Source organism: Pelobates fuscus, chromosome 6 (assembly GCF_036172605.1).
Source record: "Pelobates fuscus isolate aPelFus1 chromosome 6, aPelFus1.pri, whole genome shotgun sequence".
NCBI classification, from domain to species: Eukaryota; Metazoa; Chordata; class Amphibia; order Anura; family Pelobatidae; genus Pelobates; species Pelobates fuscus.
Genome location: NC_086322.1, coordinates 276654663 through 276673253, shown reverse-complemented (window position 1 = coordinate 276673253; position 18591 = coordinate 276654663). Strand labels below are relative to the sequence as shown.

At 39.9% G+C, this 18591-nt stretch overlaps 1 protein-coding gene across 1 annotated transcript; it reads left to right on the top strand.

The window, feature by feature from the left end:
• The first annotated feature begins 5948 nt into the window (after positions 1-5948).
• Positions 5949-17473, top strand: LOC134614926 (keratin, type I cytoskeletal 10-like). The gene is made up of 9 exons (XM_063459200.1): positions 5949-6574; positions 7663-7745; positions 8470-8626; positions 8737-8898; positions 8980-9096; positions 10317-10531; positions 10616-10731; positions 12731-12748; positions 17110-17473. The coding sequence occupies exons 1-8, from the start codon at positions 5993-5995 to the stop codon at positions 12745-12747; spliced, it is 1449 nt and encodes a 482-aa protein (XP_063315270.1). The 5' UTR covers positions 5949-5992; the 3' UTR covers position 12748; positions 17110-17473.
• Positions 17474-18591: the final 1118 nt, after the last annotated feature.

Here is an 18591-nt window from a genome sequence, read left to right as displayed (position 1 = left end):
GCCATTTCAGGCATTCCTACATGACCATGGCGCACTTTGCAGATATCCAGTGGCGAAACAACATGCCAGTGAGGCGCTTGATTTGCGACAGCCCGACATGTTGGAATTCAACACTCCTAATGTTCGACCGCCTGCTCCAACAAGAAAAAGCCGTTAATTAATATTTGTATGACCAGGACGCTAGGACAGCCTCTGGGGAGCTGGGAATTTTTTTGCCACGTTACTGGACGCTCATGCGCAATGCCTGTAGGCTCACGCGTCCTTTTGAGGAGATGACAAACCTAGTCAGTTGCACCGAAGGCACCATCAGCGACATCATACCATTTGTTTTCTTCCTGGAGCGTGCCCTGCGAAGAGTGCTGGATCAGGCCGTAGATGAGAGTGAAGAGGAAGAGTTGTGGTCACCATCACCACCAGAAACAGACTTATCAGCATCGCTTGCTGGACCTGCGGCAACTCTGGCAGAGGATTGTGAGGAAGAGGAGTCAGAGGAGGAATGTGGCTTTGAGGAGGAGGAGGAAGACCAACCACAACAGGCATCCCAGGGTGCTCGTTTTCACCTATCTGGTACCCGTGGTGTACGTGGCTGGGGGGAAGAACATACCTCCAATGACATAAGTGAGGAGGAGGAACGGGAAATGAGTAGTTCGGAATCCAACCTTGTGGAAATGGGGTCTTTCATGCTGTCGTGCCTGTTGAGGGACCCTCGTATAAAAAGGCTGAAGGTGAACGACCTGTACTGGGTGTCCACGCTACTAGACCCCCGGTATAAGCAGAAATTGGCTGAAATGTTACCAAATTACAAGTCGGAAAGGATGCAGCATTTGCAAAATAAATTAAAAAGTATGCTTTACACAGCGTATAAGGGTGATGTCACAGCACAACGGGAATCTAACAGGGGAAGAGGTGAAAGTAATCCTCCTCCTCCCACGACCACGCCGGCAAGGACAGGATGCTTTAAAGACGTGTTGTTGATGGAGGACATGCAGAGCTTTTTAAGTCCTACGCATCGCCACAGCCCTTCGGGATCCACCCTCAGAGAACGACTCGACCGACAGGTAGCAGACTACCTCGCCTTAACTGCAGATACCGACACTCTGAGGAGCGATGAACCCCTTGACTACTGGGTGTGCAGGCTTGACCTGTGGCCTGAGCTATCCCAATTTGCGATAGAACTTCTGGCCTGCCCCGCTTCAAGTGTCCTGTCAGAAAGGACCTTCTGTGCAGCAGGAGGTATTGTCACTAAGAAGAGAAGTCGCCCAGGTCAAAAAAGTCTAGATTACCTCACCTTTATTAAGATGAATGAGGGATGGATCCCGAAGGGACTTACAGTGGGCGATACATTCGACTAAAAAAGGCCTGATGAGATGAGCTGCCTTGGGCTAAAAATGATCCACACACTACTGTATTTTAGCTCTGAATGCCGGTTGACGTGCGTGACTTATCCGCCACCAACTAGGGTTCAAGCTGCAATGTTTTAGGGCACTTTCTGCCTGGGAAACAAACATCAATTTTTCTGGCCGCTGCTACAGCAGCGGCTGCAACAATACCTAATTTTTCAGGCATGTGTACATGCCTAATTTTTCGGGCCTCTGGTGCTGCACTGTGGCTTCAAAAACCAAACTAAAAAAAAGGCACATAGCAGGGATTAAACGGATAGGAATAGTACTACTTAACACACCACTCCTATCTGGTGGCGCATTAGATTGCACGTGCAGTGCCCCAAATTTGAAGTAGGAGGAACGACCAAGCATCTTTTTCCATCTCCCGGTTCCTAAAATCGATGCCATATACACGTCCCCTTATAGGGCGCCAGCTCGTTATTCTCTTGGGCGCCAGCTCGTTATTCTCTTTTTCACTTCACTAGGGACACTTTACTGCACTATGGGCACTTAGACCCACTCTTTGTCTTGCACAGTGTTATTCCTAGCCAGCATCTGTGATGGGCAATCAGGCAGTCATCTAAACGTTTAGATTGAGCTTTAGCTTAGAACACCCTTGAAGGTGTTTAAGGAGATTAGGGCTAGTTTAGAGGATTCTTCTTAGACCTCTCTGAGTCTTTATAGCCCTTCTACCTATCCAGCATTTCTGGAAACTAGCTAAGAGAAAGGGTGGCTGTGTGTCTGTGATACATTTAACTTTATATCACCTTATTGACACTTTTTATGACAGCATCACTCCGGTCTCCATACTCTCTGCCTATACCCATCTATTTAGAGGGAATTTCCTTGCCCCTGGCAATATTATATACTAGGTAATAGGTAATTACCATTATTACACAATTAGCCACTATAGGGGAATGAGTATAGTATCCCTTTGTTATTTATAAATGATACAATAAAGACTTTTGTCCATTACTCAATTTACTTTAACAAAGTGTACTAACCACGGTATTAGGAAGCATTACTCTGCTTTTCCTTTCTCCCTCTATTATACACCTATGCTCACTAGGATTTGTAGGTATCACTTTATTATAGTTGTCTAACCTTTTCCTATGCCAGTTTTAGATCTCCTTCTTGGGAGATTTTTTCTTTTTTCAGTTTATTAGCATACCTGGGTACAAGCCCTCGGTGGGGCTGGCACCACCACCTGACCCCATTTCCTCGTTTCTTCCACTCATACCGCTTTTTCCATCTTTGAAGGGGTTTGGCGAAACAAGGAAATAGTCCTCTACTCGTAACAGGGATTAAACTGATAAGAATAGTACTACTTAACACATCTTATAATAACGCCGAGAGAGGTAACGCAGAGAGAGGAGTCTGAAGAAGAGGAATCAGAGGAGGAAGGTGGCTTTGAGGAGGTGGAAGACCAAACACAGCAGGCGTCCCAGGGGGCTTGTTGTCACCTTTCGGGGACCCTTGGTGTTGTACGTGGCTGGGTGGAGGAAGAGACCTTCAATGACATCAGTGAGGACAAGGAACGGACATGGCTAGCTTGGTATCCAACCTTGTGCAAATGGGGAGTTTGCGGTTGTGCAAATGGACTGTTTGCGGTTGTTTGCGGTGCGTTTAACAGGGAGTTTGGTCTGTCACTGTGAAGCGGGCGTAACCCTTACAATACCTGAGCGATACAACATCATACAGTAGGTCCCCCCCCCTCATTATTTTTATGGCCCCCTCCCACCGCTCATAGGTGGGGGTGGGCGGGAAGACAGTAGGTCCCCCCATTGTGATTTATGGCCAACACCCACCGTGCAAGAGTGGGGGCCGGGGGGAGGACAGTAGGTCCCCCCCGTTATCCTTATTTACTGAATATTCCCCTGTATAACAATGTTTGGCATTTAGTGAATATTCCCTATTCTGCTCTGTGTCAGTGTGTATCAGGGTCTCTGAGGACAGGTGTCAATCCATATCTGCCAAGTGACCCTATGTAGGAGGAACAGTCCCTATTCTGCTCTGTGTCAGTGTGTATCAGGGTCCCTGAGGACAGGTGTCAATCCATATCTGCCAAGTGACCCTATGTAGGGGGAACAGTCCCTATTCTGCTCTGTCAGTGTGTATCAGGGTCTCTGAGGACAGGTGTCAATACATATCTGCCAAGTGACCCTATGTAGGGGGAACAGTCCCTATTCTGCTCTGTGTCAGTGGGACAGGTGTCAAGCCATATCTGCCAAGTGACCCTATGTAGGGGGAACAGTCCCTATTCTGCTCTGTGTCAGTGTGTATCAGGGTCTCTGAGGACAGGTGTCAATCCATATGTCAAGGTGTCAATATGTCATATGTCAGGTGTCAATCCATATCCATTGTGATTTAGGAATGTTAGGTGATTTATGCCCTTTATGGATTAAAACCAGACTCTGCATCAACTGTGTAATTTTCCATGGGAGTTTTGCCATGGATCCCCCTCCAGCATGCCACAGTCCAGGTGTTAGTCCCCTTGAAACAACTTTTCCATCACTATTGTGGCCAGAAAGATTCCCTGTGGGTTTTAAAATTTGCCTGCCCATTGAAGTCTATGGTGGTTCGCCCGGTTCGCCGGTTCGCGAACATTTACGGAAGTTCGCGTTCGCCGTTCCCGAACCGAAAATTTTATGTTCGCGACATCACTATTGGTAACACAGAATTCCCAGCTGCAGGATAAAGAGTTGTGGATTTGTACATTTCATTATATTTTTTAAGTTTAACAACTTTAGCTTAATTAAGTAGTTTAGGTGTATAGTTCATGCCCCTGCAGTCTCACTGCTCAATACTCAGCCATTCAAAATTGTAATACCCTTAGTTTATGCAGCCCCAGCCACACCTCCCCTGCATGTGACTTCACAGCCTTCTTAAACACTTCCTGTAAAGTGAGCTCTAATGTTTACACTTTCTCTATTGCACAGTCTACTTAATTTAGAATTTCTTATCTACCCATCTAGCCTGCCAGAGCCGGTAGAAGCATTGTGTGTGTGAGGTTAAAGTTCAATTAACAAAGCAAGAGATTAAAACTTCTAAAGTAAGTAAAAACTGAAACCATTTTTATTCATGCAGGCTGTATGAGTCACAGCCAGGGGAGGTGTGGCTACAACTCTAAAAACAGAAAGAAAAGTGTTTTTAATACTAAATGGTAGAGAATTGGGCAGTGAGACTGCAAAGGAATGATCTATATACCAAAACTGTTTCATTAAGTTTAACTTGTTATGGTATCTCTTTAAAGGGACAGTGTAGGCACTATAGTCATTCATCTTATCAAATTAGTTTTAATGTCTGGAGTACCTCCATTCAGTGTTAAGTCATTTTCAAGCAGTGTAACACTGAGTAAGGGTCCCTGGCTTGTTATAGCTCACTAGAGGTAAGGCTAAGGCACACTTCCTTTAGCCATACCAATTCATTTCAGCAATTGGCGCTGTGATAGGCTAAAATCAGTCAGCTGACACACTCAGCCAATCACAGCTGCCAATTGCTGCTCGGGCTAAGGGTTCCTCAGCAGCAGCACAGAGGGCTTCTGGAAACTCTCATTTAACTTTTCAACCTTAAAAACGGTCTAACACTAAATGAAAGGACTGCGCTAGGGGATCGAAACACTATAACCACTTTAATGAGATAAAGCAGTGCTAGGTTCTACAGTGTCTCCCTAATGTTCTAAGAGTTTTATAGTTTTGTGTTTCTGCAGGATAATAAAAAATCAAAAAGTCTGTCATTTCATCCTTCCACTAGTTTTTGAATATAGTGGACTTTATTTTGTACACCAATGGTTTATTGGACCACAGTGTGATTCTGCATTTTACAGAGAAGGATGCACTGGTGGTGATATCCATCATCTACTACATATGTCCTTTTAGAAGGCTCTCCACCACTAAATGATTGGTGAGATTCTCCTTAAAATCATCACGGATGATATGATACAGTAACATAAAGTTCGAGAAATTTCTCACATGCAAACAGATACTGGCTTGCAGCTGTGGATGTGCCAATTCTATTTTACTCTTTCCCTGAACCCCGATATTTATCGGATCCCATATTTTTTCAAATAATGCTCCTATACTTCCTTCCTTCCTTTATTTTTTATTTTTTACCAGAGTCTTTGCTGTTCTTTATCTACTTGAGTTTTTGACGCACAACATTAAATCAAGTAATGTGTGTATTAAAGACATGCTCACAAACCTTGTGTATGTACCAAATAATTTCCGATCACAAGCTCTCCGACATATAAATACTAATAAACTAAAGCTGTTATTAAGCCTAGGAAACTCCTGCTCCAATAAATATATTGCCATTTAAATGTCTTCTGCCACAATTAGCTCCACTCCACCCAACAACTGTTTTAGCATAACAATCATCCCAAGGGAACGAAGCCCAGGAACTAAAATGATGCAAGTTGAATATTAATATTGATCAAGGTATAGACAGCAGCAAAAACCTGGCAAGCAACTTCGCGATTGCGAAAAAAATAAAATTCATACATGACACACCCTTGGAATAATAGTATTTAAAGAATTAAATCAATTGAAGTATCACATCCTCCATCGGAGCTGCATTACTACCTGGAAAGAGGTTACTTGAGCTTTAACACCATGTCTGTTAGATATTCTAAGAGCTATACCTCAAATTCTTACTCTGGAGGCTATGGTGGTAGTGGCGGTGGTGGTGCAGGTGGTTTGGGCCAGTGTGGGGTAGGAGGTGGTTTTGGTAGTGGAGGTGGTGCTGGTTCTGGGTATGGTGGAGGCTTTGGAGGAGGTGCTGGTGGTGGTTATGGTGGTGGCTTTGGAGTTGGTGGTGGTGCTGGTGGTGGTGCTGGTGGTGGTGGTTATGGTGGTGGCTATGGAGGTGGTGTTGGTGGTTTTGGTGGGGGCTTTGGAGGTGGTGATGGTGGTTATGGTGGTGGTGTTGGCTTTGGTGGAGGTGGAGGTGGTGGTGCTGGTGGGGGCTATGGAGGTGACAGTCTTTTCACTGGCAATGAGAAGCAAGCAATGCAGAATCTCAATGACCGTTTGGCCAACTATCTGGACAAAGTCCGTGCACTTGAGGAAGCAAATGCTGAGCTTGAACGTAAGATTAAGGAATGGTATGAAAAGCAACGTCCAGGAAGTCAAACCGGAGAACCAGGAAAAGACTACAGCAAATATTATAAGGAAATTGACGACCTAAAGGCTAAGGTAAAAAGTTAGGGTTTTTTTTATGTAGCTTGCCATTTTACACTGAAGAAATAATATATTTTCATTTTTTTTATTTTATTTTTTTAAGAAATAAATATGATTGAGGTATACAGTATTAAATATATGTTTAGTTGTTTTACAGTATAAATTTCAGCATGATAAATTTCTGCTCCATGGCTACTATAAAAAAAAATCATGTATCTGATGTAAATTTAGAACTTGCATAGAGAACTAAAAAAGAGAAATTGATATTGTCAAATCTCAAGTAGGGAGCTTGATGACCCATTCAAGGGTAGAAGATCCTTCCTAGGCCATGTCTATGTTGATCCTTTTCATATTTAAAATAGTTAATTACCTAGCTGCTGTAAATGCTGTAATTCTCTGAAAACCTGTATATAATTATAAAGTGGTGGGGAAGCGATACAATAGTCCTTAAATTAAAAAAAAATAATTATTACAAAGCTGTAGTTTGCTTGTATACAGGCTATCATGGATTTTTATAGTCTGTATCCCAAGCTGTCATAGATAAAACAAATTGAAAGAGTACGGCTGCTATTGTATGTATAATACCAAATGTAAAAGTTTTCACTTAAAAAAACTAAGCAAAAAAACTTTTTTGATAACCTCCCCGTCATTATCTATGACTTCCACAAAGATGAGCAGCTAGCTACCATGAAATCAATTAAACTATGCATTTTAACCCCTTAAGGACACAACTTCTGGAATAAAAGGGAATCATGACGGAATATTTCCGTCATGTGTCTTTAAGGTGTTAAACACCATCTATATTATGTCCCCACCTAAATAGATCACAGATATAGAGCAAGCAGCTCCCACTGATGTTTATCGAGTGATAATGATGCCACCAATGTCTGCAATACACATTAAACAATGTCAATCATGTACATGATCAACAGAGCTAAAGTTTGCTAGTTTAATGCATTAAAAACAGGTTAAAAAAATAAAATTACTGAATCACTTTAAAATTGTATCATTACTATTGCATAACGCATGCATTCTGCTTAAAAAGCTCATTAATGAGATTAACACAGCAGCATAATGTCTAACTGTTATGTTTTCTTGTATAGATCCTTGCTGCCACCATAGATAACGCAAACATAATTTTGCAAATCGATAATGCAAGACTAGCTGCCGATGACTTCAAAATGAAGTAAGTTGCATCGTCATGTACCTATAAGTTGTATCTGTTGAATGAGAGTGTAAGAAGACACCAGGCGGGATATCCACACGTCATTGTTATTACTGAAATCTCACTCTGAATTAATGACCTTTGGACTTGTACAAAATTTATCTCATCTTCTGTCCTTCTCTAGGCTTGGGGGGTCCTAGTCAATGATAGACTTGGCTTCATAACTGGTTCTTGAAAGACTAAGATAGTTATTACGTTAAAAGAAAAAGTGTGTGAGTTGAAAAACATTTGTTTTCAGTATATTTAAGAAAGAAGAACAGGTTAAAAATGGCAATTACATCAAAACTCCATTAATAAAATATATACCTTGAGTGGATTTGGCTGTGTATATGATGCGAATCATGAATTTGTAGACTTATGTCTTTGTTGAGAGGTAACGTTTGACAGGAATGTTTCATACTCCTATATTAGTAATGCTTGTCTCCAATTGTCCACATATCATGACCCTTGGACCGCTAACTCATAGACAGGTTCAAACTACTTGATTTCAGAGAGCACAGTAAACTAAATATAGACAGCAGTAGACTGGTCAACTAGTTTGTAGATGTAATATCAGTATTTTAGAAAGAAAATGATCATCCATTCATGTTGTTTATTATTGTTATCAATTCAGATCATCAGAGCAAGAAACTATTTGGATTATATGTAAATGTTAAAGTCATCGCCTGTCTTCCTATTTTGATAGGTATGAAAATGAGTTAATGCTACGCCAGAGTGTGGAGGCTGATATCAATGGCCTGCGCAGAGTCTTCGATGAGTTGACCATGTCCAATTCGGACCTGGAAAGCCAGGTTGAAAGTCTCAACGAGGAACTGGCATATCTAAAGAAGAACCACGAGGATGTAAGTTTTCTTCCACATAAACCTCAGTCGTTATCCTTTCATTTGCCAAATGTATCTCTCAGTGCCATAATCAAAAGTATATTTTAACAAAAACATATTCAATTAAACAGGAAGTTAAAGGTCAGCAAGTAACCGTGGCTGGACAAGTCACTGTTGAAATGAATGCAGCTCCTGGCCAAGATCTCACTAAAAAACTAAATGACATGAGAGCTGAATACGAGGCTATGGCTGAAAAGAACCGCAAACTTGCCGAAGATAAGTTTAATCAAATGGTAATACTATTTCTAACTATTATATATCCTTCATAAAAATGAATAGTAAATTCTAATGTATTTCATGTTTTCTTGTCACAGAGCAGTGAATTGACTAAAAAAATATCCGTAGACGTGCAGTCTAGCAAGAGCGAATTGAGTGAGCTACGAAGGACTGTTCAGTCTTTAGAGATAGAACTTCAGTCACAGCTTTCCATGGTACAGTATGACAAAGAGTACAATTAACTCATCCATTCTAACCTATTCTATTTTATAAACACATAAATAAGTATATTGAGCTTTTCTTGAGTGACACAGTTGTCACTAAACCTGTAATAGTTGAAAATTGCCCAGAGAATGTAAAGCCAAAAAAGAAACGTTATAATACATTTTGCTACTGAACTATGAAACAGGAATTTGCAGAAATATAGTAAGTCAGATGGGCTTATTTACTAACTAAAGTGAAAATTGCTGGGGATTATAAGTGAGTTACAAATTAAAGATCAAAATACACTGACATATATTCTCCTCTCCCCCCGTCCTCCTTAGATAAGGGGTCATACATCCCAGTTGAGCTACATATTCATAGGCATCGGAGGTCTATCAGATGAGTTTACTTCTCTAGTTATGCAACGTTAGTTTGATCACAGTCCTGGAGTCACTACCACACACACTTGCTTATTGTTTTGTTTTTATACTTCAAGCAAACCTTTATAGTTTAGTGCCTTTCCTGATCCAATCTCTACTTTTAGTTTATTTGACAGATGCACATATGACTTATTAGGTAATTACTTTGTTTAGAAGAGGTCTGCATAATAGCTATGTGACTACGCACACACTGTTTTCTACCACTACTGAAGTGTTTTTATGTGTTCACCCGCATACTAGATCAAATTGCCGAACTGAAACCAGAACTGAAATTCACTTTGAATTCTCACTTTAGTAAATAACCCAGAGAGACAAAAATAATTTTTCGATAGAACTATTAACCTGTGTGATCCAACATGTTCTGCTGGAATATTATATTTCAACACCTTTCTTTTAGTACATTTTTAGACAAGGTAGACAAGATATACAGATCGGGTTACTACATGCGTAAATGCTCGTCAACCTATTTAAGGAATATAAGAAGCCCATGTGATGACATTTCTACTATACATTTGTCACGTGAAATACTTCCATGGTATATGCTGCATGTGAGATAATGTAGTACAGATTTTTTTGTTGTTGTTTAGTCTCCAACCCATTAATCGTGGCAAATTGAAATCTGCCAAATTAAGACTTAAATAGATGAGTGCAAAGAAAAGATTGTTCAAGTGCAATATGTTCCAATCTTGGTTCTTCTGGCCTGAATTTGAGAAGGCTTGGTTTTTATTAAAACTTTAGTTCACAGGTTCATGAATAAACATCTAAATGGTTTCAATTTCTTTTCTCAACAGAAAAATTCACTGGAATCTTCTTTAGCAGAGACAGAAGGCAGATACTGTGCTCAACTTTCCAAGATACAAATAACAATTTCTAGTGTAGAGGAGCAGCTGTCCGGGATTCGTGCGGAGATGGAATGCCAATGTTCAGAATATGAACAGCTTTTGTATGCCAAAGACAAACTGGAGCAGGAAATTCAAACATATCGCAAACTTCTGGAATCTGATGTGTAAGGATGAGCTCAGAAGATCACTTGCTTTGGTCTTGATTTTTATGTATTAATAAGTAATTAATGAAAAATTATTTATTACAGGAGCATCGGACAAGGTCAAAGTGGTTCAAGTCAAGGAGGTTCACGTTCAGGACAACAAGGAGGCTCAGGGTCAGGACAAGGTGGTTCAGGCTATGGTTCAAGTTCCGGTTCAAGAGGTAATATTTTTCATATGGAAAATTGGTGAATGTTATGATATCTGAACATTAAAATTAACTATTCCCTGTGTATTAGTAATGAAAGAAGTTACACTGAACAAAATGAGAAAACAAACAGGAAGTAACATGCAGAACCTTGATAGGAAATATTATGGAAGTGGATGGTGTCGATGCACATTCATATAGTTACAAATTAAACATGGTTTGGAAAAAATGCACCACTCACTATGAATCTATTTTCTCGTGGTTCATGGAATTTATTTTGGACTGTGACAAATCTAGTGATGATATCACATGGTCTTCACTATGTAGAAGAAGCTCCTCATGATGGAAGTAAAACTTTCATTTAAGAGCAAGGGTTGATGCGAGCTGCAATGCCTACCTATGAATGAGATCACTTAGTCTCTGCTACTGGAAATCATTTGAACAACTCACAAGGTCCACTTACTAATATATACAATGGAGTATGACCTATTAAATGCATGCCTATAAGTACAGGAAGCCTATTAAATGTGAGAGAACAAAGAAACTCTGTCTTCCTTACCCAATGTGTTGGTTAGGGTGCAATAATAAAAAAATGGACCTATATGGACCAAGATTGCGGTAAGAAATAGCTTTGCTTTCACTGCAGGTGTGTGGGGGTCCCAAAGCTCCCTAGTCAAATTTGCAGCCCTTGGTCACAGATAAAAATAATAAAGTATCCTTCTGAAATATGTAATATACAAATTAGCAAATGCATGTAGAGAAAATGTATATATAATAATAATAATAAATAAATGAACAAGCAGTACTTGTTTTATCCATTCCTCTCTTCATGACATGTACTAAAAGAAAATAGGAGGATCTTCTCAATCTCTTTTTTGGGTCCATGACCCACCACTCATAGGTGGTTCAGGACAGAGATACACGTGATAAACAATTCCCTTTTTGCTAATAGAGACAAAGAAATTAATGAGGAGAAACAGTCAATAGACGGTGCAGAGCCACCCTTTTGTCTGACTATGTAATGGTATAAATGGTAAACAAATATTGGATAGGGAATTAACCCACCCTCAGATCAAAGATGTTCCTTTATTTGGGGTCTGAAAGAGTCCTTTTAATGGGTCAAAACATTCCTTGTGTTTTGTGTGTTGAGCCCCGTATAAACCAACACCTGGTTCCAATTGTGTTGTTAAATCAAATATAAATGATACAGCAGGTGCATTAAACACTGAGTTGGCAAAACCCAGTTTAGTAGATATTAATAGAACATAAGTCCAGTCACTCAAGGTTTCTTTAAAAAGGCATATTTATTGAAAACAGAATGCGCAAGTTTCGGCCTACACAGAGGCCTTTGTCAAGCTTTGTCAACTTCCATCGTCAATAAATCTGACTTTTTGAAGAAATCTGGAGTGTGTGAACCTACTTTCCACTAATAATGTTGTTAAAGGCACCAAATAGATAAGTTTAGATGTATACTTTTTAAGCTACTGACATATTGATTACATGAACATGTATCAGAGTTGTTCATTAACCCCTTAAGGACACATGACATGTGTGACATGTCATGATTCCCTTTTATTCCAGAAGTTTGGTCCTTAAAGTAAGAATTATTAGGAATTCAAACTGAATTCAAAGTGAGTTTCGAATTTAAGGTCGAAGATGCCACACCGGAAATTTTTTACTTTAGAGAATAGAATTTTAATGAATGTACATCTTGAGAAAATGAGCATGCGCATGAAAGTACTGTTATACCGTAAATAGCACAAGACGCAGATAACGAGAACCAACACATTATTAGAATATTTTGAAAACTGCTAAAGTAATTGCTGAGACCATGTATGATGTCATTTTAGTGCCTGTGTCAGACAAATATGTGCAGTGCGTTTTGTATTGCTGTAAACAGCAATGCATCCTGTGTAATTTTTTTGTGTTCATTTGCTGAACTTTATTTTAATTTTCTACCTCCCCCTCCCCCTTCTGTTTCTGTCCCCATGCGTACCTAACACTCCCTGTTCAGGTGGTCGTGGTTACTGAGGTAAGCACCTTGACTTTTTTTTTATCCCCACTTTAGCTCCATTTTGTTTTAATCAGGGATAGCGTTAGGACTTGACAAGAGTGGGGGACCGTTAGTAGGCTTGCCAGGTTGCCATATTTGTGCTGGACAGGATTAGTTAATTGTTGTCATAAGGTGAGCACACAAAACCTGCAAACATCTTGTCAACCCTTTCAATTTCTGCCCAACACTATACAGAATCCAAAAGACTCCTATGAACATATAGTGAATTGGTCACCATAAATATGATATAGTGGCAAGCTTAAAGGGGAACTGTTACTTCTCTAGAAATGATGGCTTGTATTAACAATTAACAACCGCCAGCGCATACAATGTATATAAGAAGCAAAAATAGAAGTGTTTAATTTAATTTTTGATATCGCGCAATTATATGTTTGTTAAAGGGACACTCTAAGCACCAAAATTGCTGTTGCTTATTAGAGTGGGTTTGGTCTGTAGATTAAGCATCTGCAGTCTCAATTCTCTACTATTTAGGAGATTAATCATGTTATTTACACAGCCCTAGCCACACCTCTCCTGCCTGTGATTTACACAGCCTCCCTACACACTTCGAGGAAAAGGGTCTAACTTTTTTAGCTTTTAGCTTTCAGTTTGTTTAAGTTTGAAGTTTGTATCTCCTCCTCTATTAATTGTCTGCTAGAACCTTTAGGAGCCTCCCGTGTGTAACTAAAGCTCAGTTAACAGAGCAGGAAGCTAGAACTTCTAAAGTAAACACACTGTGCTGTAAGATATGATTACAAATCAAATACTTTTTCTTAATGGAGGCTGTGTGAGTCACAGTCAGTGGAGGTGTGGCTAGAGCTGCATAAAAACAGAAACAACTGGCAGAGACTGCAGGGGCATGATCCATACATAATAATGTTCTTAATAAATTATTTTGGTGCTTAGTGTATCTTTTCAAATATATGAATTAAGTAAACATAATATTGAAAATCTCTGGGACGTGTCAGTTCCTCTTTAGCATCCAGTGGTCATCACAGTATCTAATTCTTACCAAATGTACACTATTTGATGGATCTTAGGCATGGTCTTGTGCATTTATATATATATATACGAAACAAGGGAAAGATATATATATATATATATATATATCTTTCCCTTGTTTCGTTGTGTATTTTGTCTGTGTTTATGTTGGATGGGTGCCCATGTCTTTCAGCACTGCAGTTAGTCTCTCTTATATGTTTGCTTCTGCACAGGGAGCCTGCTCCTTTGTAAGCAAGTGGTTGTCCTCTGAGACCACTGTATCCTACTAGTGAGCCAGCTCTACATTGTTGTTAGTGGGTCATTTGGACCCTGGGGATATTTTAGGGGCTGTCATAATTTTGTGCCAGCAAAGTTTGACATATACCCCTACCCACTTTTGCAACCCTTTCAGACCGGCCTCTTTTCCATAGTGAGACCAGTCAGAAGTAGAATTAAGTTTAAACTGATGGTTAGGGATACATGTTACAGGGCATGATCTATAACAGGGATAGGCAACCTTCGGCACTCCAGATGTTGTGGACTACATACCCTTTAATGCTCTTAAATCCATAATGCTGGCAACGTATCGTGTAGTACAAAACATCTGGAGTGCCAGAGGTTGCCTATGCCTGATCTATAAACTAACACTGCTTCATTAAAGCTAAAGTTGTGTTAGTGCCTACAGTATCCCTTTAAAGGACCACTATAGTGCCAGGAAAACGTGTATGTTTTCCTGGCACTATAGTGCCCTGAGGGTGCCCCCACTCTCAGGGTCCCACTCCCGTGGCGCTGAAGGGGGAGGAAGAGGTTAATCCCTTAAATTTTTTCCAGCACCATGCTCCCTCGGCGCTGGACTCTCCTCCCTCTTTTGATGTCATCCGCAGAATGTGCATGTGCGCCAAGAGCTGCGAGCGCATTCAGCCAGTCTTATAGAAAATCATTATCAATGCTTTCCTATGGACGCTGGCGTCTTCTCACTGTGAAAATCACAGTGAGAAACGCGGAAGCGCCTCTAGCGTCTGTCAATGAAACAGCCACTAGAGACTGGATTAACCCATGGGTAAACATAGCAGTTTCTCCAAAACTGTTATGTTTACAGCAGAAAGGGTTAATCCCAGATGGACCAGGCACCCAGACCACTTCATTAAGTTGAAGTGGTCTGGGTGCCTATAGTGGTCCTTTAAGCAGCAAAAATTGTTTATAGGTGGGTACAATAAAGATCAGGTTTTGGACTAGAGAATGAGAGAGAGAGTGATTAAGGCAATAAAACATTTACCTTGACAATGATGTTAATGACATATGAACAGATGGATAGAATTAAGATTTAGGGCTGATGAAAGAGAGATTGTAGCTGTAATAAATGTCTAACTTGTAGATTAAATTAAGGAATAGATGGGTGCACATTAAAGGACAACTGAAATAATATCCTCACATCAAGTTTCTTGAAAGTTTATTAAATTTAAAGGAACACTATAGAATCAGGAACACAAACATGTATTCCTGACCCTATAGTGTTAAACCACCATATAGCCCCCCTAAATATAGTAAAATATTACTTGTATCCAAGTCTGCAGCTGCTGACTCTGCCTCAGACCTGCCCTTGCCTGCTGACATCATCAGAAGTGGTGGTCTGAGCCAATCACAATGCTTCCCCATAGGATTGGCTGAGACTGTCAAGGAGGCAGATCAGGGGCAGAGCCAACACAAGTCAAGCACAGCCCTGTCCAATCAGCATCTCCTCTTTGAGATTAATTGAATCAATGCATTTCAATGAGGAAAGTTCAGTGTCTGCATGCGGAGGGAGGAGATACTGATATGTTGTGATGCACACTAGGCAAGACTGAGATAGGAAGCAGCTCTAGCAGTAATCTAAGTAGTGGCCAGTGGAGTTATCACTAGGCTGTAATGTAAAGACTGCAGTTTCTATGAAAAGACACTGTTTACACCAAAAACCCTGAAGGGAATGACTCTACTCACCAGAACAAATACAATAAGCTGTAGTTTTCTGGTGACTATAGCGTCCCTTTAATGAAACTATTATATTTTTAATTATGTATATTGATTGTTTTTGAGAAAATGTCAATCATTTATCTGGCTGAGCAGCCATGTTGGGTCAGATTGTACTCTTATCCGGTCAACTGCTGCTCAATCTAACACTAGCAGGCAAATTAAGGTTCATGATTTTGAACGAATCGCTGATCGCCCAAAATTTGGATGAATCGCAAGACATTTTAAACTGAGTCAACCGACAACTATCTAAAGAATTCAACTTACTGCTTATGTAGAATGCACCGAGTACATTTTCAATTCACTATACCTGATGTAGACATAAACATTTTAAATACATTTTTTTTATTTTAAATACAAATTTTAAATAAAAAAAAATTTAAAAATATGTTTATCAAAATATAGTGCTTACAAGATTGGGAGTCTTTATAAACGTTATTCAGACATGAGCATTTTATTATATCTTGCAAAGCTGTGTGTTTATTCTGCCCTCTGCTGGATCAAAGTTGACAATTCTTTACACGGTACCTTTCAGAAAAGCTCTATCATGTTTAGAATTCAATGAGGTTTAAAAACAGCTCCTAATTCTTTTATAAATAGGTTTATTTGTAAAAAAAAAAAAGAAAAAAAAAAGAAGAAAAAAAAAGTTGTACCTGTGTTAACCCTGAGGTTTTAATAAAACTATGAGTTAGGTCAATAGACATTTTGAGATATTCATAAACTAAAATCTATAGCAGGGATCTTAAACTCCGCTTCCCAAGATGTTGCTAAACTACAGTTTTAATGATTCTACGACCATCTGTTGCATTCACAAGAATTCATGGAGTCATAAGCAAACAATATCTTGGGGGAAGGGAGCACAATTTTAGTGTAAAAAAAATAAAAAAAAATCTTCAGTTTTGCCAAACTAATACCCCATCCCACAGTAGACTCCATAATTTTCTATTAAGTTACACTCTGATTTGTTGGTCACACCATTTTCCTTCTGTTTACAAATCCATGCAGATAAAAAGTAGCGCAGTGACATCTAACGCTAAACCTCGAATACACCGAATTAGCCCCAAAATAATTCAGAACAAATAAATAATAGAAACTGTCTTGCATTCTCTAAATACAGGATGATATTCATAATTTTATAGCAAAATATGAAAAAGGTTATTCGGGTTAACGAAATGCAAATGTGTTATTGAACATGTAAGAGATAAAATAAATAATGAAAAATTGCCGGATATATCTAATTTTTTTTTGTCCAATTATAATATAAATATAATTGATTATTATTTTGTCCAAATATGAATGATAAGAAGAATTCTCAAATACTGACCACATTTTCTCTTACTATTTAATAACAGGCCAACCGATCTTAGTGAAACAAATAGTGGAAGAAGGTGGGAAAATTATATCAACGAGGACGATAGACGTATTGCAGAGAGTGTAACAAAAGCATTACGCCTTGAAGTCAAAGAAAACTGGTTCTGTCAAGCAAGATCTTTTTTTCCTTCTTTTTGGGACTGTTATACTGTATTGTGGCCATATATGGCATATCTGCAGGCGTTTTGTTATTCTAAGTTACCGACTACTTATGGTTAGGGATATGGATTACAAAATTGGACTATGCTTTATGACTCTAAGATTTTTTTTTCTGTCTGTTTTTCTGCGATGATAACATGTAATGTGTTCATCAGGTGTTTGGATTGCCTTTTCTGGTTCCATGTTTTTATAGTTTTTGCTTCATTTGCACAATAAATACTTTCATCATGCAAGATACAACTGTTCTGTTGGCATTTTTGTTGATATGTAGTGTGGGGGGGTGGTGATTGTCAGTGGTGGTTGGAGTTGATGGGTGCATGTGGTTTCAATAGTGGGAGAGCATGTGGGGTGGTGTTTTTGCAGTCGAAATCCCTGGTGGTCAGGTGGAAAAGACAGAGTGTGACTGTTCGGCCCCACCAGTCTACCTGGGATGGAGTGGGATGGTGACATTCTTGGTGGTCAGGTGAGTGAATTGTGCACCTCCAGTGGGTGCAGACCACAGTCAGCTCTCTCAGGGAAGCAGCATTAGGGCTGCAAGGGAGCTCACTGTGACTTATTGGAGTTGCAGACTACACAATGCATCTCAGATAGGGAACAGGGCCGGGCATAAGCTGTAAAACACTCAGGGGACTAATGGGGACCATAAAACAAAGTTCTGGAGGGCATTACAGGTTGGGGTGTGGATGGACACTAATGGCTGCTGAGCTTACAGTCCTGTCCTATGAGAACTGCTGCAGTAGCAGTCTGTCAGCATACACTGCCTGCTGCACTGTGATGTTAAAAGACTGATTCTAGAATGCCTGCTGCATTGCAATGTGAAGAGACTGATTCTAGAATGTGCAGAGAGGCTACCTGCTGCAGCAGCACTCACAGCATAGGACAGGGTGGCAGGGGGACCGGTCTCCCATGCGCACCACATTCAACAATGGGCCAATAAGCAGAAAGCTCTCTTGAACAAAATACATTAGGGAAGATTTCTGACAACCTATCTAGAGGCTGTCTGCTTACAATTAAAGGAACACTATAGGGTCAGGAACACAAACATGTATTCGTGACCCTATAGTGTTGTTAAAAAATACAATCTAGCCCCTCTGCCCACCCTAAATATAGTAAAATATTACCTTTATTCCAGTCTGTTGGTGCTGGCCCTGCCACTGATCTGCCTCGTTGGCTGTCATCATCAGAAGTGATGATCTCCGCCAATCACAATTCTTTCCAATCTCTGAGATGATCAATTCTGATGATCTCAGCCAAGAAGCCTGGTCAGAGCCAAAAGCCACCCTGGTCAATCATCATCTCCTCAT

Coding starts and splice junctions, on each gene's coding strand:
- LOC134614926 (XM_063459200.1), top strand. CDS start 5,993: ATGTCTGTTAGATATTCTAAGAGCTATACCTCAAATTCTTACTCTGGA. Junction 6,575..7,662: donor TTGACGACCTAAAGGCTAAG/GTAAAAAGTTAG, acceptor TTTCTTGTATAG/ATCCTTGCTGCCACCATAGA. Junction 8,899..8,979: donor AAGATAAGTTTAATCAAATG/GTAATACTATTT, acceptor TTCTTGTCACAG/AGCAGTGAATTGACTAAAAA.